Source organism: Drosophila arizonae, chromosome X (assembly GCF_054131065.1).
Source record: "Drosophila arizonae isolate 15081-1271.41 chromosome X, UAZ_ARI_1.0, whole genome shotgun sequence".
NCBI lineage: Eukaryota > Metazoa > Arthropoda > Insecta > Diptera > Drosophilidae > Drosophila > Drosophila arizonae.
Window position 1 is genome coordinate 31650450 of NC_142927.1, and position 24593 is coordinate 31675042.

Below are 24593 nucleotides of genomic sequence, written 5' to 3' on the forward strand. Positions count from 1 at the left end.
ATCTTTGAATTCAGTTCATTGTATATTTTGCAAAACTTGATAATTACATTAATTATCTAATGGAATGCTGGCGCTTGTAGTCGGGTCGTGGATCACCTCGTAGACAGCATCATCAAACTTGATATGCTTGGCCAACATCTTAGCGACTTTTTCACGACCGCGTTTTTGCTGCACACGCACCTTCTTAGACAATTTGGCTTCGCGATCCTGTTCAATTTTACGCCAGTATTGCGTTTCTGGCTGGCCGCGCAACACTTTGAGCTGAATTTCAGCACAGCTGAGCTGACGGACCAACTCTTCAGCGGCATTTGGTGTGACCATGCGTAAATGCGCAACCTGGTCGCCTTCTTTAATGTCCACATACTTGATGTCCGCGTATTGACGCATGTCTGCCTTGAAGTCCTTTACGTTAACGCACGGTTCGTGGAGTGTGCACTCGACAATGAGACCCGGCTCGTATTTAAAAAGCGGCGAGCGTTCCTGTGCCGGATCCTCAGTTCGACCCGCCAATTTAGTTTCGTCCGTCTCGTTGCCACCGGCGCCATAAAAATTCATATTCATTTTATGAACGCCAGCAGTTTTGTTGCGCTTTCGACGCTTGGGTGGCACCGGCACTTCCGATACATCCCCAGTATCGCTAACCTGTTCTGGCTCTTCATGTCCACTGCTAGTACCGCTGTTACAGATGCCCTTCGACTCTATCAACTGCTGCTGCTGTGCTTGCAACTGCAAGTTCATAGCTGAGCACTTGTGCATTGGTTGTTGGACCTGCGTACTGCGCCAAAGTTTGCTCTTGGCTTCACTAACCAAGCGCCGCTGCAAATTGAGATACTTGTTGCGAAGGCTACACCAGTTAGTCTTGGGCAATATTTTTAATTCCAGCGCGCTGGGCTCAATGTTTGGCTTAAGTTTATCCGCAAGAATTCGTTTCTTTTGCTTACGACGGCGCTTCTGTTTCGTAACGTCGTTACTCGTTCCTCGTTGCTCGCTGTTATTGTCCGATTCACTTTGCTGAGAGTTTTCTGCTTTAGACAATTCTCCAGTGGATGCTTCGCATTGATCTTGTACCGTGTCAAGTCTGGCCCGTTTGTTTGGCACGGCCTCCTGTATATCTTCTTTATCAGCTTCACGTTTGCTTGGCTGCTTGACGACATTCGTTTTCGATGCGGATTCTTGCCTATTCAAACTAGTTTTATTCTTTTGCTGGAGCTGCTGCTTCTGGAAGGACCTTATGCTAGCCAAATTACTGGGGTCCGTGTGCTCCACGGATAGAACGCCCTGAATTTGAGAATAGGCTTTCAGAGCCTTTTCCACGGAGCTGCTCTTTTCAAATTCGATAAACGCAAATTCCTTTATCTTTCGCGTGCCCGGATAATGTGGCAGCGATACATAGCTGACCGTGCCATAGCGGCCAAAAACTTCCTTAAGCCAGTCATGTGTTGCAGTTGCTGGCAGAGCCTCAACATAAAGGGTTTTGTTGTTGACGTCCCGGTGCTCCGGCAGCGCAGTCTTGCGGCGGACTTTGAGTCCACTTTCGTCTAATTCCAGCAAATGAGAATTGGACAGCGACGTTGATATTTGCTGCACATCCTGAGTAAGTGTTTTGATTTTATTGAATGTCAGAAATATTTCCAGCGGCACATCTACAAACAGTAACAATAATCTATCATATATATTCATAGTTTTACATGTTTACTTACATGGATCCTTCTCTATGTAGCGACGTAGAAAACGATCCTTGCTGAGATTAGCGTCGCCAAAATAAAACTCCATTTGTGCGCGAATTGCATTAAAAATGTGGCGTTTACGTTTGCGTCCTCCACCATCAGTTTTTGCCGATGTCGGTACTGTGCGTTGTGTGCAGGCGACAACTGCTTCACCTTCAGTAACAGTTGAATTAGGCTTTTTACACTCCTGGCCATCATTTTCTTCCGCTGTAACTGCGTTAGCAGCCATTTGTGTTTATTTTAGATAAAAACCCTTGGAAGTTGCTGATAGTATCAGGCGTTGCCAGATCAATTAGGTTTAAAAAGTTATCGCTGTGCAATAAAGTGTTATTTATAGTAGTCCTAAAAAAAAACAAGATTATTAGTTTACTCTTATCATAATATATAAATATTAGCTCTAGTGAACTTTAATCACATAATACAATATTATAGAGTAACTGATTGGCTGTTAAAAAAGCTATATCGATAACTTTAAATTAACCATCGATAGAATCTGTGGGATAGCTCTGCAAATTGACATTTTGGCGGCAAACATATGCTGTTGTTTAGGTACCTTGTACAGTGCGCGACGATGATTGAAGAATAAATAGAATCCGCTTTATATACAAATGCCGGATTCAAGTTGGCTTGCCCTTAAGCAACAACAAAAACCAAATTGAGAAAAATAGACAGAAAACACCCAACTAATTTTATCAACATTATCGGCATCAACGTTGAAATCGGCAAAACAATCAAAAAAAAAAAAAAAAAAGGACAGAAGCGTAGAATAACGCAACAAAAAGAACAGAAGAAATCAACGGAAACAAACAAAAATAATTCATATATTTGTTCTTGCGAATATGTACGATAATTTCAATACTACAAAAAATATTTATTAATAGTTTTTATTAATTAATTATAATGGAATCAATTGTGTTGCATTCGGATATCGCGCGTCTCGTTTTGGGTGGGTTTGCAACTCTTGCATTGTAAAATCAAATGCCTTATTAATAGTTATTGCTGCATTTTCAGGCTACTTTGTAAATAACAATTTGAGACGTGCGGCACTCTCATTGTGTCGCACCTCACCGCATCTGCATCAGGAGTTTATTGCCTTGCGACAGGGCCTGCAGCCGCACAACTTTCTAAATGACGGCCTAGAGGATATCATACGAGAACACGTCAAGATCACCAGCATGGGTAAATCAAAGCTCATTCCAAATATAAAATCTCTTTTGACTGATGTTCATTTTCCAGTGGCCAATGCTGTAAAAAAGTTGCCAAACGACACTCGCCAACGCCTGCAGCAGCTGAAGCTCTCCGAGCGAGTTGACGAGCTATTCAAGCTGAATAGGTCAACAACAACATCAACAACATGCAACAAAGATAGTACCGCTTGTATGCAAAATACGAATTCCAATACACAACACACACGTAAGAGACGTCGCGTGTAAGTAGCTTTAAATTTACCTTTTTTCAGAAGGTACTCACTGCTTTTAATACTAGACGCGTAAATTCATTGCCATTGGATGGGGAGCAGGCGAACCCAGTCCCACGATCACCCTCAGAGCGTTTTAACTGTAAACGTCCACGTCTACTAGATCCGCATCTGTACTGCAGCATTGGACGCACCGATCACATAGAGGAGTACCAATCGCTGGACAGCAGCACAACCAGCGATTTTACGAGTGAACAGACAGATGATACGCTACATTTTCGCCATGGGCATGGACCCAAAAATAATTCCACTCCTCGTATAACCACCAGTGAAGAATCTGAGCTAATGATGCCAATGCCACAGACAATGCCAGTAAGTAAGCTCAAAGATATTCTGTGAGAAAGCGTATAAATTAAGATATATATGCAAGAGTATATAATAACAGCATATTTGGAAATTTCAGGAAATAACGCAAGCCATCATGACCAATCACGAATTCCAAAATAAATTACTAAGCAATATAAACACGGCTCTACAATCACTTACGGTACATGCACCCACGGCAGAATCTGTAAACTCAGAGGCAGTGCTAGATGGTTTGGTAAGAAATATATTGGAGGCCACTGAGAAGGACCCATCATTTGATCGCATCATTCAGGAAGTGGTAGGCATGGATACATCTGCGGATGAGCCCATACCCACAGCAGTAGAAGCACCAGTGCCAGTAGCAACAGCTGAAGTTGTGCCTGCACCACCGCAAACACCACTTATAATTCGTACAGCGGTGGCATCAGCGAATGCGGCAGCGGCGTCTGTGAATGCCAATGGAGATATTAATATGGGGAATGGTAACAGTGGAAATGCCATCATTCTAAATGCAAACAGCTCGATTGGCACGCTGATTGATCCCAATTTCAGTATATCCAAACTCATAGTGCTCAACTCGAACGAGAGTGCACAAAAGCAGCACCAGCAGCAGCCGACAGGAAACCTCAGCTTTGGTAGCGAGAATCTCATAAACTTTGCTGATGGCTCTACTATGGCAGATCCGGACTCTGTTGCCAGTGTCGCGGCTGTAAACGGTGGCCAGGTGTGCGTGGACGCAACCAATGGTCAGCTAACTTTTCCCATGTTTCTATCAAATGAAGGGCTGCTTTCGCATTTGCCGTTTCTGGTGAATAACGAGTGGTTGGCGCAGCAGCTGCGCTCTGATACATTCACTAACATGGACGTTTCACATATTGAGATACCACTGCCGGAACCAATTACAGTTGCTGCCAATCAGCTGCCACCCAATTCAATAATTATCAATAGCGCCGTTAAACAGCCTCCAACAACAGAGGAGGAGCCGTCAGTGGAACCACCGGCACAACTAATTGCCGATCAAGCTAAGGCAGTGGCTGGAAGTACGAGTCTACTCGAGCGCTCTACGAGCAAAGTGGCCAGCGCGAGTGCTGTGCCTGCCTCGCTAGACTCATCGCGTCTAGTCCTGGAACGCGTGACACCTTCCACGTCAGGCATTGTGAATGTTAAAGCATTTCGCAGTCTTTCCACACCTCGCAAGCGCACTTCACATGTACGAACGCTCAATTTCTCGCCGAAAGGAATCTCTCATATGCAGGGTGTCACGCCGCTATCCACGCGGCGTCTACAGCAGAAGCAGCAGACTCAGCGGCGAACGCAGCTCAAAACAGGGAAACGGAAAAAGGCTGAAGAATTGATAGAAACCAGCGTACAACCGGAGAAGACACTAATTATCAAGAGTGTGGAAATTCTGCCAAGTTTTGGTACTACTCACAGCGTCCCACTAGCCACGAATGCATCTGAAGCTGTCGCAGCATCAGAAAGTACTGCTACAGCTGCAACAAGAACACCTGCCGATGTTAGTAGCAACGAAAGCAATGGTTGCGTACCGCCGTTCTTTGCAATGGAGGAATGCAGCAATCAGACGGTGATTAAGGCAGTCACGGCACCCAAGCAGTTGGCAACTAACTCATCTACCCCAATGGTGGCCACGCCCAAGCGTAAGCAAACGCGCCGTGCTGCAACCAAAGCCTGTAAACGCATTATTTCGCAGGCAGCAGTAAGGGACGAGGCAAACGACCAGCAGGAGGCGGATAAGGAAATTTCCAGTTCATTAGATGACAGCAAAGAGAATGAACGGCTACCAACAACACAGCACGTTCAGCTGCCTGAGCAAAAGACTGAACTGAATAAGGAGAAGGATGATTTGTTGGCCGCCTGGCAGCGTCAGATGAACAGCACTAGCACAGACTTAGAGTTGCGCTTACGCGAGATCAACGCAAAGCGCCAAGAGGTGCTCCAAAGCAAACCGCGTGTTCGTCGCCACAGACCTGTAGCGGCCAACAAAAAGAAAGCCCTAGCCCTATCGGTGTCCCTCACGCCGCTCATTTCAAAGAAGAGAACCCAAAGGCGAAGAAGGGAACCCAAAGGCAGTAACAATGTTGAAGGCGAGTTTACCATAAAGATAACAACGCCACAGAAGCCACTAGTAAAACCGAAAGTTGTCAGCCAGGATATACTCGAGCCGAAGGAAGTCATTAGGCCCAAGGAGTCCAATCAGCACAAAGAATACAAGCCAACTAAAAAAATCGTTAAGTCAGAGCATGAGCAGCAGCTCGAGTTTGTGCAGCAAACACAACAACCTGTGACGCAGCCAGCAGTTGGCAATCTGAATACAAAGAACAAGCCGACAGATTGTGAAATGTCCAATATGGCGGTTCTTTTGGAGACGCCATTTAAGGTGACACTAACAGAAGTTGATGGTGACATACCGCCGACGCCAGGGCCGATGTTGATGGATACGCCTTATGCTAAACTGCTGCCATCTGCATCGTTTCTTTTTGGCAGCGATACAAAGAGCATACTGGATACGCCCATGTTGACAGCCATTACGCCGGGCATGCGTCTAACGACGCCCTTTGGTCATGCGCTTAACACTCCGCACAGCAGCGCGGCGAAAACGGAATACTCCGCCGGCAGCTCCTATTATCGACCAGATGAGGCCGAGCATACGGACACAAATGCACAGTGCGCTCTGCCATCCACGTCCCCCAGAGACCTTGTGGAACAGGCACCCAAACAATCCACAACTTACATTGAGCTACAGGCTGAGCGGTTGCCCGTTGAGCCGACGGTGCTGCGTCGTGTGCGCTCGTTCGGCAGCGAGGCAGTGGACAGTATTGAGGGTGCCGCAGCCTTGTCTGGTAATGCGGAGTCGTCGACATTGTTGGTAGAGACTCCGCACTATAAACTAGTGGCAGGACTGCCTGATGCTGTTGTGGATCATTCTAGCAGCAACTCGAGTGGCAGTAGCTCAACCTCCTCCAGCAGCTGCAGCTCATCCAGTAGTGGCAGCAGCAGTAACAGCAGCCTAAATACATCCGCCTCTTCGGCAATGTCTGGTAGATTGACAAACGCTGTGAGTCCTGCACGACCGATAAAACTATTGGAGCTAGAAAATCTATCTGATATTAGCAGCACTGAGGACGACGAGTGGCTAAAGGTAGCTGCTGCCTGCGGTTCATTGGATGCTCCACCGCTGGATATCGACAGTGAACCAGCTCAACTAGTTAGCCAGGATGGTGAGGTGCGCTATCCCCTGCGTAGTTGGCTGACACCAAGCAAGGAAGCTGCTGCGGCAGCTACGGTTACGGTGGATGCTGACACAAGTGGTGAAATGGCTCCACCTGCTCCAGTGCCTGAGAAGTTAGTGCCGAACGTAAAAGCTCAGATAACAATAAACTCTAAAGAGGAGTCTATTGAGCAGCGCATGATGGATTTGGCCGAGGTGCGCGAGCGCGTCAAGGCGAAGTTTAAGCAGCAGACTACGCCAAAAGGGCGTCCCAGAAAAGTAAACAAAAAGCTCTCAACGATGCGCGAAACAGCTAAGCTGGCGAATCCCAATATAAGTCATGGACATAAATCACCTAAGAAGGAGTTTGCAAGAGTGACAACGGACCAGGAAGAAAAAGTGAACAATTCAAGTGGACCAGAGAAGAACCAGGAGACATCGGCTAGCAAACCAGTGGATCCGATGCCAATCAAGTCAAGTGAAGGCGTCCAAAGTAATTTGGAAAAGCCGGAACCAGCTAGCAGTAATCTTGATCCCGCGCTTCTTTTTGCTCTGAATCTTAGCGCCAAGAAACAACAGCAGCCCAGGACTGGACGTGTTGCTGTACAAATTTCAGCTCAACCTGCTCCCTCGATGACCACGGGTCAGCGACGTGGTCGACCTAGGAAGCCACCAAATATGGAGCCGTCGCGCTCCAGCATGCGACGCTCCTCCCGACTCATTGACAACAAAAGTAAATTGACCTTTGACTGATTTTTCTTGCCGTTGATCATTTATGCTTTGCCTGCTATTTTCTTCGTGTAGCTCCTGCGCCTGAAGAGCCACGGCCTTGCGAGGCAGATAGACCAGTGAAGATATCGAGCAATACCAAAGTAACAAAAAAACCAGCTAAGAAACGAGCTGAGGCGCGCGTTAAGACTGCAGCGCCTTCACTAGCCACGCTGGCCGAAGCACAGACAACGCAGCAGTCAGCCGAACAGCTGCAGCCCCGGAGTCAACCGCCTGCATCGAGCGCAGCTCCTGATGCCAGTGGCGACTACGATCTAAATATGTGCCTGACAAGCAGTCATGTGGCCAACACATATAGCTTTGCCTATGAGGACAGTGGCAGCAAGCCGACGAAACCTGTGCTACGTCAGCCGCCCGCGTTCTTCAAGAATTTTCAAATGCGCATCATGGTCGACAACGAAATGCACAGCGTACGCATAACGAGTCCACAGGTGCTCCATCAGTCACTGGACGCCACCGACGACAATGCGAGCTCCACTAGTATACGCAATATACCCAAGAAACGCATCATTCGCTTCACCAGTGTAGGCAGTGGCATCCAGGAGCTGGCAGCGGCCCAGGACATGCCCATGGCGTCATCCACGCCGTTAGCCACGAATACACAGGTCGAGGAGCACGATGATAACGACATGGAAGTGGCCTCGATGTAAGTAAAACCTTAATTTAAAATGATAATCGCGCTACCTCTACTGCTAAAGGTAAATTAAATCGATAGTCAGCATTATACGACCCATGACGTAGTTTATGGCATCGCTACAAGGATTGCTTATACATTTTATATCGTCATTAGTTTGGACTGAATTAAAGATTAAATAATATAGTTTACTTTCAATTCCCATGCATTGAAGAATGGACTGAACCCATTTAAGAAGGGAAATCGGCGTATCATGATCCAGGTTCGTCCATTTATCTATGCTTATGTGTGAGCACGTCGTTCTCATAGTCCATAAGAGATATAGATTTTAAACTTCGTATATGAATATATCATCAAGATTGTTTCAAATAATTTAAAAATTTCTTACACTGGCTCGCAATATTACCAATGTTTTTACATTGACCAAGTTGAGAAAGTGAGATGACATGCCTTGCCGAAGAGATTTTTGCTTTGTTGTTTCTATACCATGAGCCCATTGAAAATCGGAATTCAATATATAATTATTTTGTGAAAATGTATATAATATGCAGAAAAAGGCGTGGCAGACCCTATAATGTATATGTATATTCTTAATCAGGGCGACGAGCTGAACCGATATAGCCATGTGCGTATGTCCGTATTACCGACGAGATCGCGGAAGATACATACATATGTATAAGAGCATGCATACTCCTGTATACCATACGCCGTACAAGTTTATTATATTTTTACGAAAACTGATCCGATCTCTTTTTTTATCGAGGATAATTGATAAATTTATTTCGTTTTTTTCGGCGTAATTTGAATACTATTTGACTTTCAGACTTACTGTGTATAAACATTTACAGGCTTTGGATACCACGGCCCCTTTGCCTCCAATTTGTAAAAACACGTATTTCAAGTACTAGAGACTTCTCCTTTGAAATATACACACATTTTTTCTGAAAGTTTCATAAAGATAGTCCTACTATTTCTATTAAATGATTCAGCGAATAAATTTTCATAATAATGCCAACACTGCAGCGCAAACCAAGCGCAGTCTATGTAAACTGCACAATTAGCATAGCGCGTGCTTATAAGTACGCGTGGATGTATGTACATACATACATATGTATGTGTCATGTGTTTTTGAATGTGTGTATAAATGAAGTGCAGAGTGATTGGAATATCATTTCATTGCAGGGTTCAGGGTATCTCCCAGTCGAGCAGTGTCTACTATCACTTGTTTCTTTTGGAAAATTTGACGTTGAATTGTCGAGTTCGAAAATGTTTGTTACATACAAGCTAAAGAGTAAATTGACCGAGCTTCTAATAGTCGGGCACCACCGACTAGAGCTTTCTTACTTGTTATACCCTGAACCCATTGAAAATGGGAAATTAGGGTATATTGGTTTTGTTAAAAGTATGTCCGTCTGTCTGTCCGTCCGTCCGTATGTATGAACGCGTCGGTCTCAGAAGATATAAGAGCTGGAGACTTGAAATTGTTTTTCCTAGGTCCGTGTATATCGCACATATCCCGATATTTTATTATCGATCAAATACCTTATCTCCTACACCTTTAGAGCTAGAGCTTGCAAATTTTAAATGTAGATTTATATGTATTATATAAATTTCGATTTTTGTTGTAATTTACCCCCCACCCCTATATCCACCCCCTCACCCTCACCTTTGTAAAAGGCGTATTTCGAGTACTAGAGACTTGTGCTTTGGAATGTATATACAGTTAAACATTATGATTATGTTCTGCCGAAAAGAAATGCCGAGTGATTAGAATATCAGATTAGAGGGTTCAGGGTATTTCCTAGTTGATCAGTCTCGACTAGAGTCTTCTTACTTGTTCAATTTAAATTTGTCAATATTTATTAATTTATTCATTTAGAAGTTCGAAGTTAATATAAAAATTAAAACTAGCTTATTAGTCTAGCGCGGGCTACAGAGGCCTTCGAAGTTCGAAACCTTGTCGAAGGTATGTATATGTATTATATACGCAAATAGTGGTTCTTCATTGTCAAATGAATAAAGGCGCTGTCCAAATCATATAAATCATTTACTGAACAAGAGAGGCAGAAATTGTAAAAATGAATTTCTTTTTCTGTGAAAATATGTAGTTTGTTCTGAATCTAGTTTGTTGTATATGCAAATGATTAACTCTGTCAAAAACGAACTAACAAGATTTGTATGCCAAACTGTCTTACTCTGATTAATAAATAGATTATGCCATACAGTCTCTATTGCTATCTTCTTCTATCATATATTGAATCAAACTCTTCTTCCGCTTCTTACATACATAGTAATACGCCGCAGAAATCCAACACGAGTGAGGAGCAGCAAATGGAGTTGCACGATGCTGGCGTTCAGATCGAGGATATTGAATCTATACTCTCGCATTTACATGGAACATAATCCCAGCGGTTTCTATTTCGAATATATATATATATATATATATATGTTTTTTTTATTATATTATTATTATTATTTTTATTTTGTTTTTATGAACTTTAATATACAAAAAACATTGAAAGAATTTTGATATTTAGTTACTTAAAATTAAATATGTTGTAGTCACGTATTGTTCGGTACGTATGTTCGTAAAAGGTTAAGTTTAATAAATTATCGGCTATACTAATTAAGCTGCACCCATATTTAGTTGTATGCGATGAAATCTTTAATATTAATCTCTGTAAATATTTCTTGGGAATATTCGAATCACGAAAGTTTTTAAGCAGTCTATATTTTTTAATTGGATAGCGCACATATTATATACGATATAAGATAATACTATTGTAAAAAATACATAAAAGGTTCTCAGCTTGTCACTTGACCCTAGGGGGCATACGACGATTGCACGAGTCGATATTCCTTATTGTGGCGGATTCTAGATGTATGTACATATATGTAAATACCATCACATCTTTATCGTAAAAGAGATCAGGATGCAGAGTATATTCAAGCCGTCTATACCAGACTTGAGAACTCCTTCAATCGTTCGCTTTGAGTAGTATTTTATATAATTGTCAAATTATGCAATCAGACGAAGTGCCCAGGGCGAAGGCTTTGGGTGGTTGCATCCCGCGACAACATTAAAATTTAATGGATTTTTTTGAATTGACAACTAGACAGACTTGCAATTGCATATTGTCTTAACAACTGTCCAATCGATGGACTCAAATTATGCACAATTATACGAATTGAGCAAGGACTGTCTCTTTGGCAATCGACTAATTTACGGTCAGCACTTGCAGTTGACGGTCAGAATGGATCGGACTAATATTGTGAGGCTCTGGCTGTTCATTGGCGTAAGCCTGGTTACTGCTAAAGAGCTTAAGATAAGTATGCACACTTCTTGTCGGAATACTCAAATCAATTGGTTTAATCTTAACATTTCTCTCGCTTTACCGCCAGCCTTTTGGGTCGAGCCAGTACAGAGAGCAGAGTTTGAAACTGATATTGCGGCTGTTCTTAGGGAGCTGAAAACTTTGCAGTTGGATACGCGGATCAGCGATGCGGTGGTACAACTAAGTCGCACCGACGACCAACAGGACATGGACAGCTGTGAGTAAAGGGGGCTATCTGTGTGTATTGCATTTTTTGATCACAATATCCCCAATTGGGACTAGCGTAGTCTGTGAGATTCTTGGCAGCGTGGGCAGTTCGGTGATTATCGATCTGAGTTACAGTCGCTGGTCTGACGGCTACGAGCTGGCTCATACATATGGCCTTGCTTATGTGCGTTTCGACCGTATAATGCGTCCCTTTCTGAACATGTTTGCCGATTTTATGCGCCAGAAGCGGGCCAATAATGTGGTTATGATTTTCCAAAATTCCCGCGACACCATGGAGGCCATGAAGCAGCTAATGACCGGTTATCCATTCCGCGCTCTTATTCTGGACGCCAGTGATAAGCAATCGGAGGACTTTGTTGAGCGGCTGGTTCGACTGAGACCCGCTCCCAATTACTATGCCATATTTGCCCGCGGCGCTGCTATGAATGGAATCTTTGAGCGCGTGAGTAAAATCGAATGCAGCTTGCAAACATTTAGAAAGTGCTATAGACCATTGCAGGTCAATATGGGTAACCTTTTCCAGCGGCCCACCGAATGGCATTTCGTTTTTCTCGATACCAGAGATCGCGTTTTCAAATACAAACAACAGGTGGAGTTTTCTACGCGCTTCACCTTGAACGCACGTGCCATCTGTCGATCGATGCAGATGCGAGACCTTTATTGTGGCAGTGGATTCACGGTAAGCCTTAAAAAGGCACATTTGATTCGCTTGCTGATTGAAATCAGACTTAAAACAAGTAAGAACGTCGCAGTCGGCCGATACCGATTACAGAATACTCAATCACTACCCAAGCACTTTCAATCAGAGTATATAGTGCAATTTTTATACCCTGATCCCCTTTTTTAATGGGAAATCAGGGCATAAGGGGTTTGTTAAAATGTATGTAACAGGCAAAAGGAGGTGTGGCAAACCCCACAAAGTTATATATTCTTGATCAGCGCGACGAGCTGAGTTAATTTGGCCCTGTCCGTCTGTCCGTATGTATGAACGCGTCGATTTCAGAAGATATAAGAGCTAGAGACTTCAAATTTTTTTTCAAAATGTCCGTAATTACAGCGCGGATATCTAGTTTATCGATAAAACGACATTAAAAAAATTTGAAGTCTCTAGCTCTTATATCATCTGAAATCGACGCGTTCATATGTACATAGACAGACGGACAGACAGACGGACAGGGCCAAATCGATTCAGCTCGTCACACTGATCAAGAATATATAAGTATGTACATACATTTCAACAAAACCATTATACCCAGATTTCCCATTTTCAATAGGTTCAGGGTACAATATAGTTATTTTGACAAAATGCAAACTTGAAGATATTTGTGTCGAGACAAGTCAAGAATTTTATTTAGGAAAGCAACGCAGATAAGGTAATACAATTTTCAATTTAATTTTGTGGACATAAAAACATTAGTTGACAGTCCCGGAATGGGCTCCGGCCCAGATGGTCACCCTAAACTATACTGATATTTGTAATTTTTTGAGCATCGTAAACATTGCTGCAAAACGAAACGAGAGTAAAACAAAACCTTAAATAGTAATATGCTTGAGATAGTCTAAGCTAGCAACACTAGCTGATAGCTGAAACGAAAACAAAACTTAAATGATGCTTTATATTTTCTTTCGTTCGTTGGTTCTTTATTGTATAAGCATTTGCATACCGAACTTCTCGGTTTGTAAGCATAGCTCGTTTTGTTTCGGTCGTCCGCGATGCTTGGGCTTACACTATTCAAAAAACAAGACAGTGAGACAGCAAGCACTACCAAAAAACGAGTGTCTCGTTTAGCGTTTCAAATGCATTGGTGCAGGCCTCTAGTGCGTGTGTTGTTTCTCTCCAGGTGGTTTATGGGATTCCGTAGTCGAGCAATCTCGACTATAGCTTACTTACTTGTTTTCTTATTGTACCCAGCCCGTTCTAAATGAACTTACACATTTGAATGTTATCTAAGAATGACTGAATCTTTGCAGTTACAACGCGCCTTGCTGTTGAGTGTGCTAAGGAGTCTGATTGACTCGGCGGAGATGAGTCCAGAATTTCCAGAGCCAGTTTATCTGAACTGCAGCAGCAGTATTGAAGCAAATAGTGGAGCTGCAGCCAAAAGCCTGGAGAATGTACACTGGAGCAACTTTGTGGGGTATGTGCCGAGCAGCGAGGATCCCTATACCACCGAAGCGCAGATTGAGGCGAGCGATGAGGAGTCGGTGCCACATTTGACGTTTGTGGCCAACATTTCCGCAGGCTACTATTCGAGTGAGCATGAGGCCAAGACGGATTTGGCCATTTGGGTATCGGGCACACTTCGACTTCTCAATGAGACAATTAGTCCAACTAGACGGTTTTTTCGAATCGGCACCGCTGAGAGCGTGCCGTGGAGCTATTATCGCCGCGATCCGAACACTGGTGAGCTGATCCTCAGCAAAAGCGGTGCTCCCATCTGGGAGGGCTACTGCATTGATTTTATAAAACGGTTAGCAGAGAAGCTCAACTTTGACTACGAAATCGTTGCACCCGTACAGGGGCACATGGGCGAGCGCAATGAGCGGGGCGAGTGGGATGGCGTAATTGGCGATTTGGTAAGTGGTGAGACGGACTTGGCCATCGCTGCACTTAAAATGTATTCGGAGCGTGAGGAAGTGGTTGACTTTCTGCCACCCTATTACGAACAGACTGGCATTTCTATAGTGATGCGAAAACCGATTCGACGCACCTCGCTATTCAAGTTTATGACGGTGCTGCGGCTTGAGGTCTGGTTGAGCATCGTTGCCGCCCTAGTGGGCACAGCGTTGATGATCTGGTTCATGGATAAATATTCACCCTATAGCTCACGCAATAATCGCGACGCTTATCCGTATGAATGCCGCGAGTTTACGCTTCGCGAAAGTTTCTGGTTCGCCCTGACCTCATTCACACCGCAAGGCGGCGGTGAGGCTCCGAAAGCCGTTTCCGGACGCTTGCTGGTTGCTGCATATTGGCTGTTCGTGGTGCTCATGCTCGCCACGTTTACGGCCAACTTGGCTGCGTTTCTTACGGTGGAGCGTATGCAGACGCCTGTACAGTCGTTGGAACAGCTGGCGAGACAATCTCGCATTAACTATACGGTGGTCAAGGACTCCGACACGCATCAGTATTTTATAAATATGAAGTTCGCCGAGGATACGTTGTATCGCATGTGGAAGGAGCTGGCATTGAATGCATCCAAGGACTTTCGAAAGTTTCGAATTTGGGACTATCCCATTAAGGAACAGTTCGGACATATTTTGCTAGCCATTAATAGCTCATTGCCGGTCGCGAATTCGACAGAAGGATTTAAAAATGTGGATGCGCACGGCAATGCGGATTATGCTTTCATACACGATTCAGCAGAGATCAAGTACGAGGTAACTAGGAACTGCAATCTGACAGAGGTTGGTGAGGTGTTTGCCGAGCAACCCTATGCTGTTGCCGTGCAGCAGGGCAGCCATCTGGGTGTAAGTATTACATAATTTTCATATGAAAAGCTGTTCACCTCGATTTATGGGCAGGATGAGCTGAGCTATGCAATTTTGGAACTGCAAAAGGATCGCTTTTTCGAAGAACTCAAAGGCAAATACTGGAATCAATCAAACTTGCGCCTGTGTCCGCTGTCTGATGACCAGGAAGGTATCACCTTGCAGAGCTTGGGTGGTGTTTTCATAGCCACCTTGTTTGGCCTTATTATAGCCATGATAACGCTCGTCATTGAGATAATGTACTACCAGAAAAAGCAGAAGTCCTTAGCGCTGGTAACCCAGGTTAAGCCTCTGAATATGAACGAGTTCACAAAATTTGCCTGGCTTAACACAGAAGGGGCAGACAATGATATAACAAAGAAAGTGAAAGCACCACCCAAGAAGCCAACTAAAGTGACACCGCCACCTTCATTTGAAGCTGCTACGTTTCGAGGCAGGAAGACAGCTGGAAGTGTAACGCTGGGTACTGGAAAGTTTAAACCCAGTGCTCGAGAACATGGACTACATTTTCGTCGGGACCTGACCGACACACAGTCTCGCATAGCTTATATAGAATAAATTGAATTTTTTTCAACTGGTCTTAGTTGTTTCTACCATTATTTTATGTTTTACTGTCTTTTTAAAGCTCATTCATAAATGTGGAATGGGTACATAAAATGGGGGCCGTTGTCTATGTGTATGTTCATATGAACGTAAAGCTGTGCAGCACTATTAGGACTAAAGGCTTGCCATTTAGAATATTTATGCACATACTTGTGGGTAACCTTTTGACATTGTTCCGATTTTCTCATTACTCTGAATAAAATTCTAGACAGCTGGAATTTGATAAAAAAAAATTGATGGTGGACAGATCTACGCCCATAGGGAACGAGGCGAACAGCAAAGGCTTTTGAATTATTGCTAATCCCAATCAATGGCCCGAAAAAGCATTTAAGTCTCTTAAGAACAGTGGTCAGTGATATTACAAAGAAAAAGTAATTAGCCACAGCTTTAAAGCGCGAGCCTCAAAATTATATTGTTATTTTTTCATAGAATTCTAATGTAATACTGAAGCTTTTAAAATTTCTATTATTAGAGGAGTCCGAATATTTTTTTCCTGTTGACCTCTTTTGATTAAGCAAAGGGTCTACATTGTATGTACATACATATTTATACCAATCAGAGGCGAGGAAAATACATACAAACACAGAAAAAAAAAAACTACTGTATCTCTCAATGTTGTGGGGCTGGCAACGATGGTCAATGAGTATTCTGCAGTTGATATTCTTCTTAAATATTTTTGATTGTAAATTCAAAATAGCTTAAATAAATGTCTTGCCATAGATGTATTCATTCAAATAGTTTACTGCCTTTTCAATGTCAAAAACCAACAAAAAATTCTTTAAATGTCTAAATTTGGCTAATGACTCAAAGTTTATCACTTACATACATATGTATGTACGCATTGGGTTTGTTTTGCAAGGTTTCAGTTGCTAAGGTTGTAATTTATTTGCATCGAAGCTTTTTTTTTTAATATATATATTTTGTTAACCAAAAATAAGCTTTTGTCATTCATCTTTGATACGTGTATTTAAGATTTTAAAGGCCATATATATTTTTAGACAACATAAATTTTAAATTTGTGATAGCTGCGCTGCGGTCCTGAAAATGATATCGATTAATCGATAAGAATTTTGCGCATCACAAAGAGTTCCAATGTATTTGCTGCAACTTTTTTTATTGTGCCCTACAAGACGACAAACATAAATTTTAAGTTATCGCTTAACTGTGGATAATTGTGATTGCAACATCAGCAGAATAGGCAAAACCGTAGCAAATCGAGACTAATACCCATATCGTTTTCGATAGATGCAAAAAGTGCCACATGGGCTACAGGCACTGCAGGCAAAATAAACAAAAGCAAGAAAAATGCGTGCGCTAATGCCAGCGCACATATTAAATATTAAATCAATATTTTCTACAATAATCACGGTGTTACTCATTTCTCCAAATGTGGTTTTATCGCGTAAACATCACTTGGAAGTTCGCGTAAGTAAATGTAAACTTCCATTAACTGATCCCAAAGTTTATTTGACATGTGCTTATATGTATGTACAATATACATCTATGTATATATGTATACATATGTAAATATGTTTGTTCATTTGCAGAATGATATGCGTCCGTACATTGCGTTGAGCACCTTCGGCTTTTACACAAACGGGCATTTGGATGTCCAGCTTAGTCAGTTGACTGTGGATGATGAGCAGGCAACCGATTTGGTGTGTATAATGATACCATTGCTTGCATATGACAAGAATTTGTAACTAACATACATATATGCATATATGTTATGGGATTACAGTTCGGTCTATCTCTGGATAAGACAACTATTGATCAGCTCAATCCCTACCTGGACTCGCACCAAAACAAGTGCATATTAGAAGAGCCCCCATCCAAACAAAAAAGTGGCCCAATACTTTTTTTTCTACTCGATCTGAAGGAGCTGAAGTATGTTTCTAATTGATTCTACCGAATGGGTTATATATAAATTTGCATTCTTTCAGAGTACGCGTAAAATGCTCGCCAGAATGGGTAAACAAACATGTCTACAAGGATGTCATGTACCGTCACAAGCGCAACTCACATCTGACTAAGGTCAGCGATTCGGCATTATTTATGCAGAAGCGTCGACGTCGGGCTGTGGTTCCAATTGGCTCCGTGGAAGCTGATGATGACATGGATGATCATTCGTTTGAGGAGCCCTTGCAGCCAGAGATGGAGGCAGCTGAGGCTGTGGCTGGTAAAATTGACGGAGCTGCTAAGGCGGATGTGGCAAATGTTAAAGATACGATAGCAGAAGCAGCCGGTGTTAAACACAAACAGTTCTCTGTTTTGCAAACAAAGGAAGAGTTAGCCGCGAGTGCACCCTCGGCTTTAGCCGTGCCGTCCTCTGCTCGCATGGCTGTAGTCACAGGTGGCAACAGTGAATCACAAGTTGGCGCTGCAGGTATTTACAGCGTTAACATCGATGCTAGTGCCATGGCTGTTGCATCATCGACGTCACCTAGTAGTAGCAATAAGAAGATAAAAAATGATGGTGATGCTGAAGTGCAGCCAGCAATGCCTGTAGACAGAGCCCTCATAACAGGCTCGGTGTCTGACTTTTACGACTCCAACTATTACAGACAGTCGCAAGAGGAGTTATGCAGAAATTTCTCTCTGCCGCTCAACAAGATAACGGTTGACGGTACCAACTACTACAACTTCACATTTTCCATGTTTGTAGCAACGCAGCATGATGAGGGACTGTATAATCTGTACTTCCATGCCTGTCCCAATTATCAACGCCCCAAGATCTTGTCGTTTAATGTGAGTTCTGTAGCGATAGCATCAATAACCAAATTAATTGATGTTTGTTTAGGTGGATATTGAGGAGAACAATAATGGCAACTATTTGTCAGCTGGAGAAATGCCGCTGCCGGCCTTGTACTGTATGATGAGTCTGTTATTCTTTTTGTCCGGCCTATTCTGGGTATTCATTCTGAAGAAGAGCAAGTGAGTGCATAGTGTAAATAGACGGATTTCTTTTGATTCATAATGTATTATTGCATTGCAGGCACACCGTTTACAAGATACACTACCTGATGGCTGTGCTTGTGTTCTTAAAGTCGCTCTCTCTTATGTTCCATTCAATCAATTACCATTTTATTGAGAAACGTGGCGAGCATGTCGAAGCATGGGCCATACTCTACTACATTGCGCATCTATTGAAGGGTGCTGTCCTGTTTATCACTATTGTGCTCATTGGTACCGGTTGGACATTCATCAAACATATACTCTCCGATAAAGATAAAAAGATCTTCATGATTGTCATTCCGCTCCAGGTTGCCTACCAATTATTTTGTGTTTTGTGTTTTATGCTTATATATATGTTTTTGTGTTTCAGGTATTGGCCAATGTGGCCCAAATAATCACAGACGAATCAGATCAAAGCGACGCTGAATTCCGCACTTGGCACAATATTTTCTTCTTTGTGGACTTGCTCTGCTGCGGCGCTATACTGTTTCCCATCGTATGGTCTATCCGCCATTTACATGAGGCGTCCGCCACGGACGGAAAGGCGGCAATTAATCTACGCAAGCTAAAACTTTTCCGGCAATTTTACATTATGATCGTCTGTTACATTTATTTTACGCGCATTATTGTGGACTTGCTGCAGATGACGGTCGTCTTTCAGTATGCCTGGTTGGACGAGATGTTTCGCGAGATGGCCACATATGTGTTCTTTGTGCTTACTGGCTACAAGTTCCGTCCAGTCTCTTCACATCCATATTTCACAGTGCCCGATGACGAGGAATACGACGATGTTGAGGTGGTTACCGAATCTGGTCTCACCGCATCAGTGCATCGTGTTAAGCCGCACAATCGGTCAGCTCAATCTAACACTATAACTATTATCGAGGGGAATGATGATGAGCGCGAGAATCTGATTGCGAAGCGAGAATCAAGCCATGAATACGATTAGAACTTTGGATAAAGCTAATCACATATACATATATACATGCCTACACACATGCACGCGTGCACACACTCGCATGCATACAAAACGACAGTCATATATATATATATATATGACTGTCGTTTTGTATGCATGCATATATATATATATATATATATATATATATATATATATATATATATATATATATATAAAGTACCACTGCAATGTATCTTATGTAAATACAAATATATATATATATATATATATATATATATATATATATATATATATATATTTGTATTTACATAAGATACATTGCAGTGGTACTTTAAGCAAGACGAGTTCCATAACCCAAATGTTAAAAAATTTTAATTTGATTGGGATGGGATGAGTGATGTTTAGTTTTATAGCCTTGTAACAGCACCTCGCCCCCTCTAGCTCTTTTAAGTAATGTTAAGCGCCCGTTGAACCTAAACGGACGTGTAAATACTAAGCGACGCTTAACGCAACTCCCATACCCACACAGACACATACACATTTACAGACAAATAACACAGAGATCGATGCTTATACCCATTCGTTTTAAGATATAATTTTATGGAATATACGATACATTGATAAAGCTTTAATATACTATACAATAGACGACTCGAACTATAAATAGGCCCCATTCAATTTGGGCATCAGCTGTACGGTAAAAATCATGTATGTAGGTGCAAACGGTGTAGGCTATCTAGAATCGTTGGATCTTGGATTAGTTGCAAGCTTCGGCCGTTACTGCTGTTTCGCTTACCTATAACTATGCCCATACAATCAATGCGCATCTGTTCGTGCAGAATTTATAGGGAAAAGTTTTGGATCTGGGAATTCGTATATACGGACTCAGTATAGAGATTAGTTCAGCACCTGCTGGGAAACCGGCGAACAACTAGTCGCAATGTTATACAGCCGGTAGACGATCCGGGGAACTATTTGCATGATCCTTTGGCAGGTGTACAGAAAGGCATGTACATATATGCATGACTGCTGGCAATAATATATAGTCGTCTATGGGAAGAACGAGAGAGAGAAAGAGGGTATTAATGAACAAGTAAGAAGGCTCCAGTCAAGACTGCTCGACTAGGAGATACCCTGAACCCTCCAAGCTGATATTTTACTCATACTACACTTCTTTTATGCACACATGCATACACACGTACGTACAGTGACGAACTAAATTATTGGCACAGCAAGGTTTTAAAACTATAGTAATATTTCAAACATTTTGATACGTTTTTTTAATGAAACAAAAAATTAACCAAATAGAATAGGGAATTTTTTAAATTACAAAAAAAAAAAAAAAAAAAAAAATATTCCGAAAAACTTCATCGTACATTTAAAAAAAAATTAAATACCCAAAAAAAAAAAAAAAAAAAAAAAAAAAAACCCTAAATTTTGCCGAACAAAATTATTGGCACACTTAGTATTCTTGGTTTTTTTTTTTTATAATCATTCACGAAAGTGAATTAGTATATTGGTTTTGTGCAATGTCCGCCTTGCTGTCCGTCCGTCTGTCCGTATAAACGCAATCTATTTCGGCGCTATTGAAGCTAGAGACTTGAAATTTGGATGACATACACAAAATGCATGTTCCGATATGCCAGAAATTATTATAGTGGAAGAGGTAGAAAGCTGAAATTTGGTATGTAGGTCCGCGTTGACCTCTCAAGATCACGAGCTATGGCGGATATATCTCCGCCCATTGGGGGCGTGGCAAATCGGATAAAACTATCTTCAAGAGTTTTACGTGTTGGTTGTGGTGTGATGGTCTGGGGTTGCATATCTGCTGCAGGTGTGCCCGAATTGGTACATATTTTTAGACGGTATGATGGACAAACATTTGTATCTAAATATTTTGAGTGAGTTCACATTTCAACATGACAATGACCCCAAGCATTCTGCCAATATCCTCAAAATATGGCTATGTATGTATGTACATACATACATATAGTGGCCAAATGGACACATTTTAAAGGGTGCATCTGTTGGATGTCATAAAAATCATGCAATTAAAAAATACGTATAAAAGCAATGGGAAGTGAACTTGTTACTTTAGTTAGTCAGCTACTTAAATGTAAGCGCCCACTGGGATTAATCAAGTACTACATTAAAAGAAAAAATCATTCTGATAGGCAAGCCCACGATCATTGAAATAAAATCAGTTACTTAAATGTAAGCGCGCCTCTTCAAATAAAACCGAAAATCGTTCACACCATTCTAAGTTGAGGGAGGCACACGCCAATATTCATCTCCCATGCATACACACACGCACATGTAAAGGCACACAGGCATACAAATGCTCATAGTACCAGTGTTGCCGAAACTTTTTCAGTAAAAGTAGCAAAACCAAGGGCTGAAAGTAGCTAGAAGTAGCCAACTTTCTTCTAAAATAGCTGAAAAAGTAGCAAATAAGAAAACAGTGCTGTTTTTTTCATAAAAAGTCAACTTTATTAATTTAATTCTGATAATATCTCATCTATGACCACCAACTCGTCATTTTCACCATTGTCGCTTTTATAATTTGCCTTTTTAAGGTAGTTGAGTGGAGCGCTATACTCATAGCAACATTTGCCATGTCGGCGTAATCCATATCTTTTGTAGACATACAATCTTAATGAAACTTTCAAAACGTGATTATATAGTTAAAATGTGTGTACATTCCAAAGCACAAGTCTCTAGTACTTGAAATGCGTTTTTTACAAAATGGTGGCGAAGGGGGCGTGGTATCCAAAATTATACCCTGATTTCCCATTTTCTGATTAATTGATAAGAAATGAATTTTGCATAACATATTAGAAAGTCTACCTATTCTTCAGTTGTAGTATTAATTCTATACAAAACTCAGTACATTTAAAAAGTATCCAATCCAATTTTGTTATAAGTTCGCTTGCATTTTAGCTAAATGTAATATTTGAAAATAGCCAGATTTGTAGCTAATAGCTGTTTGAAAATTTGTGTAGCAATCGGCATTAAAAAGCCAGATCTAGCTACAAAATAGCTGATTCGGCAACACTGCATAGTACATGTAGCAAGGGACAGTGTATGTGTGCATGCTCGTCGCGAAAACATTTTAATTATGCGCACCAGCGCTTTCATACCCTTCCCACAAATAATAAGGAAAACGCATGACAAACGGTTTGAAAAGTTCGGTATACTCTTCACACAGAAAGGAAGGCATGGGTTCTCGCAGCGAAGAAATTTCAATTTTCGTGAGCTGCTGCTTGTGCTCACAATGTGAGGCTCACATGCATACATACACATACATATTTGAGAGAGCAGAGAGCATCGTGAGAGAGAGAGAGCAAGGGAAACATTCAGCGCATAGGGATCTTTTGTTCAATATTTGACCATCTCGGTCGAGCGCATAAAGCGAAATGATTGTGCTTTCGTATTTTTTCGTAGCCCGAACCAAAAAATGGAGGAGCCGAGCAAATACGAAGGGTCTGGGAGATAACTCCCGAAAAAAAGTGTGCAAAACGCTTTACACTACTTGTCCGGTCTATGTGTTCTCTGGTTAGTGCTTGTACCAAATTTCAGCTCTCTAGCTCTTATAACTTCTGAGATCGACGCACTCATACTGACGGACAGTCGGCTCGTCGTGCTGATCAAGAATATATGTATATACTTTATGGGGTCTGCGATGATTCCTTCTGTCCATTACATACTTTTTCACAAAATCATTATACCCTGATTTTCCATTTTCAATAGGTCCTGGGTGTAACAAGTAAGAAGACTCTGGTCGAGACTGCTCGACTAGGAGATACCCTGAACCCTCTAATCTGATATTCTAATCTCTCTGCACTTCCTTTTGACACACAGACATACAAACGCACGTATTAGAACGCGCTCTGCTAACTGCGCAGTAAGCAGCGACTGCGCTTGGGCTGCGGTGCAATGTGGGCAACATTTTAAGAATTTATTTGTTGACTTACCCAAGTTAGTAATGTTGCTAAGCTTGGTATACAAAAAAAAAAAAAAAACTAGCAATCGACTGTGATGCGAATGTAAGTCATAAGCAACACGGTAAGCATGGAGCAGCTGAACCCTCTTCTGCAGCAGGTGCACAGCTCGTGGATGCGCGTGTAGTTCATCTGCATTTCGCGCATACGATGCCTTAGATATTCCTCGAAGCCGAAAAAGCTGGCTGAGCTGTTAGCAAAGCTCGAGTATTCGACGAGTAGTATCAGCTCGCAATCCATCTGCAGGAGCTTCTGGCGCAACAGATGCACGTGTAGCACGAACTGGCTGTTTCGCAGGTGCACCACCAATATGAACGGCTGAAAGGTGATCCAGAAGAGAACAAGGTGACGGGAGCCCTCCTGCAGGGCCACATAAACACACAATAGCGCTATCTCCAGCAAGAACGTTCCATAGAATATGGCCAAGAAGCGCCAATGTTGCACCAGCTGTTGCCGCAGGGTTAGACCTGATGGTGTGGTCGTTGCAGTTTGTGGCGCTGCCAGTGCTTCATACAACTGCCAAAAGCGTCCCAGGTAAGCTGGTAAGGGTCGCGTGGTAAGGGCAGTCCGTGCATGCCCATCAGCTGATAGCAGCGCAGGCTAAAGTGCAGCAATGCGGTAGTCCCTCATTGTTTGACTTCGGCTCCAACAGCGACGACCCTATCGCTGCTGGCCATCTCTAAACATCTGTGGGACGCGGTGCGAGAACGAACTAACTTCCTGCTTCACTGCGCATTCGCATGGGTGAGGACGGAGTGACTAATAATATTGATTGCCTTCTTCATTCATGCAGATAACTTATTGGACATATGTATATATATTATTATATTATATGGATTATATTTATTATATGGATACCACGCGCCCCTCGCCACCAATTGGGAAAAAACGTATC

General features: G+C 42.3%; 5 protein-coding genes across 8 annotated transcripts; 3 read left to right on the forward strand and 2 right to left on the reverse strand.

The window, feature by feature from the left end:
• Positions 1-3: 3 nt before the first annotated feature.
• On the reverse strand, positions 4-9181 carry Larp7 (La related protein 7). 2 transcript variants are annotated; one of them, XM_089474429.1, is made up of 3 exons: positions 8992-9181; positions 1701-2069; positions 4-1643 (listed from the first exon to the last, which is right to left on the reverse strand). In XM_089474429.1, the coding sequence occupies exons 2-3, from the start codon at positions 1954-1956 to the stop codon at positions 49-51; spliced, it is 1851 nt and encodes a 616-aa protein (XP_089330555.1). In that variant the 5' UTR covers positions 1957-2069; positions 8992-9181; the 3' UTR covers positions 4-48. The 2 variants fall into 2 exon arrangements, with proteins under 2 accessions (XP_089330555.1, XP_017869371.1); XM_018013882.2 differs by lacking the exon at positions 8992-9181 and having other exon boundaries at positions 1701-2144.
• On the forward strand, positions 2221-10804 carry mxc (multi sex combs). Of its 2 annotated transcripts, none has more exons than XM_089474417.1 (7): positions 2221-2673; positions 2739-2906; positions 2964-3156; positions 3213-3516; positions 3590-7472; positions 7544-8174; positions 10454-10804. In XM_089474417.1, exons 1-7 carry the CDS (start codon positions 2628-2630, stop codon positions 10563-10565), a joined length of 5337 nt encoding a protein of 1778 aa, XP_089330543.1. In that variant the 5' UTR covers positions 2221-2627; the 3' UTR covers positions 10566-10804. The 2 variants fall into 2 exon arrangements, with proteins under 2 accessions (XP_089330543.1, XP_017869286.1); XM_018013797.2 differs by having other exon boundaries at positions 3608-7472.
• Positions 10805-10934: 130 nt separating this feature from the next.
• Positions 10935-15791, forward strand: Ir8a (Ionotropic receptor 8a). 2 transcript variants are annotated; one of them, XM_018013798.2, is made up of 6 exons: positions 10935-11492; positions 11565-11714; positions 11785-12167; positions 12225-12404; positions 13697-15196; positions 15251-15791. In XM_018013798.2, exons 1-6 carry the CDS (start codon positions 11321-11323, stop codon positions 15773-15775), a joined length of 2910 nt encoding a protein of 969 aa, XP_017869287.2. In that variant the 5' UTR covers positions 10935-11320; the 3' UTR covers positions 15776-15791. The 2 variants fall into 2 exon arrangements, with proteins under 2 accessions (XP_017869287.2, XP_089330554.1); XM_089474428.1 differs by having other exon boundaries at positions 10935-11714.
• Positions 15792-16867: 1076 nt separating this feature from the next.
• On the forward strand, positions 16868-20329 carry LOC108617929 (protein GPR107). Its single transcript, XM_018013800.2, has 7 exons — positions 16868-17245; positions 17368-17478; positions 17562-17707; positions 17764-18568; positions 18621-18754; positions 18816-19083; positions 19146-20329. Exons 1-7 carry the CDS (start codon positions 17126-17128, stop codon positions 19722-19724), a joined length of 2163 nt encoding a protein of 720 aa, XP_017869289.1. The 5' UTR covers positions 16868-17125; the 3' UTR covers positions 19725-20329.
• Positions 20154-24375, reverse strand: Gr8a (Gustatory receptor 8a). The gene is given in 6 exon segments (XM_089473478.1): positions 20154-20170; positions 20494-20560; positions 20607-20708; positions 20710-20780; positions 23710-24298; positions 24358-24375. Coding segments are annotated over 6 exon segments (864 nt in total).
• Positions 24376-24593: the final 218 nt, after the last annotated feature.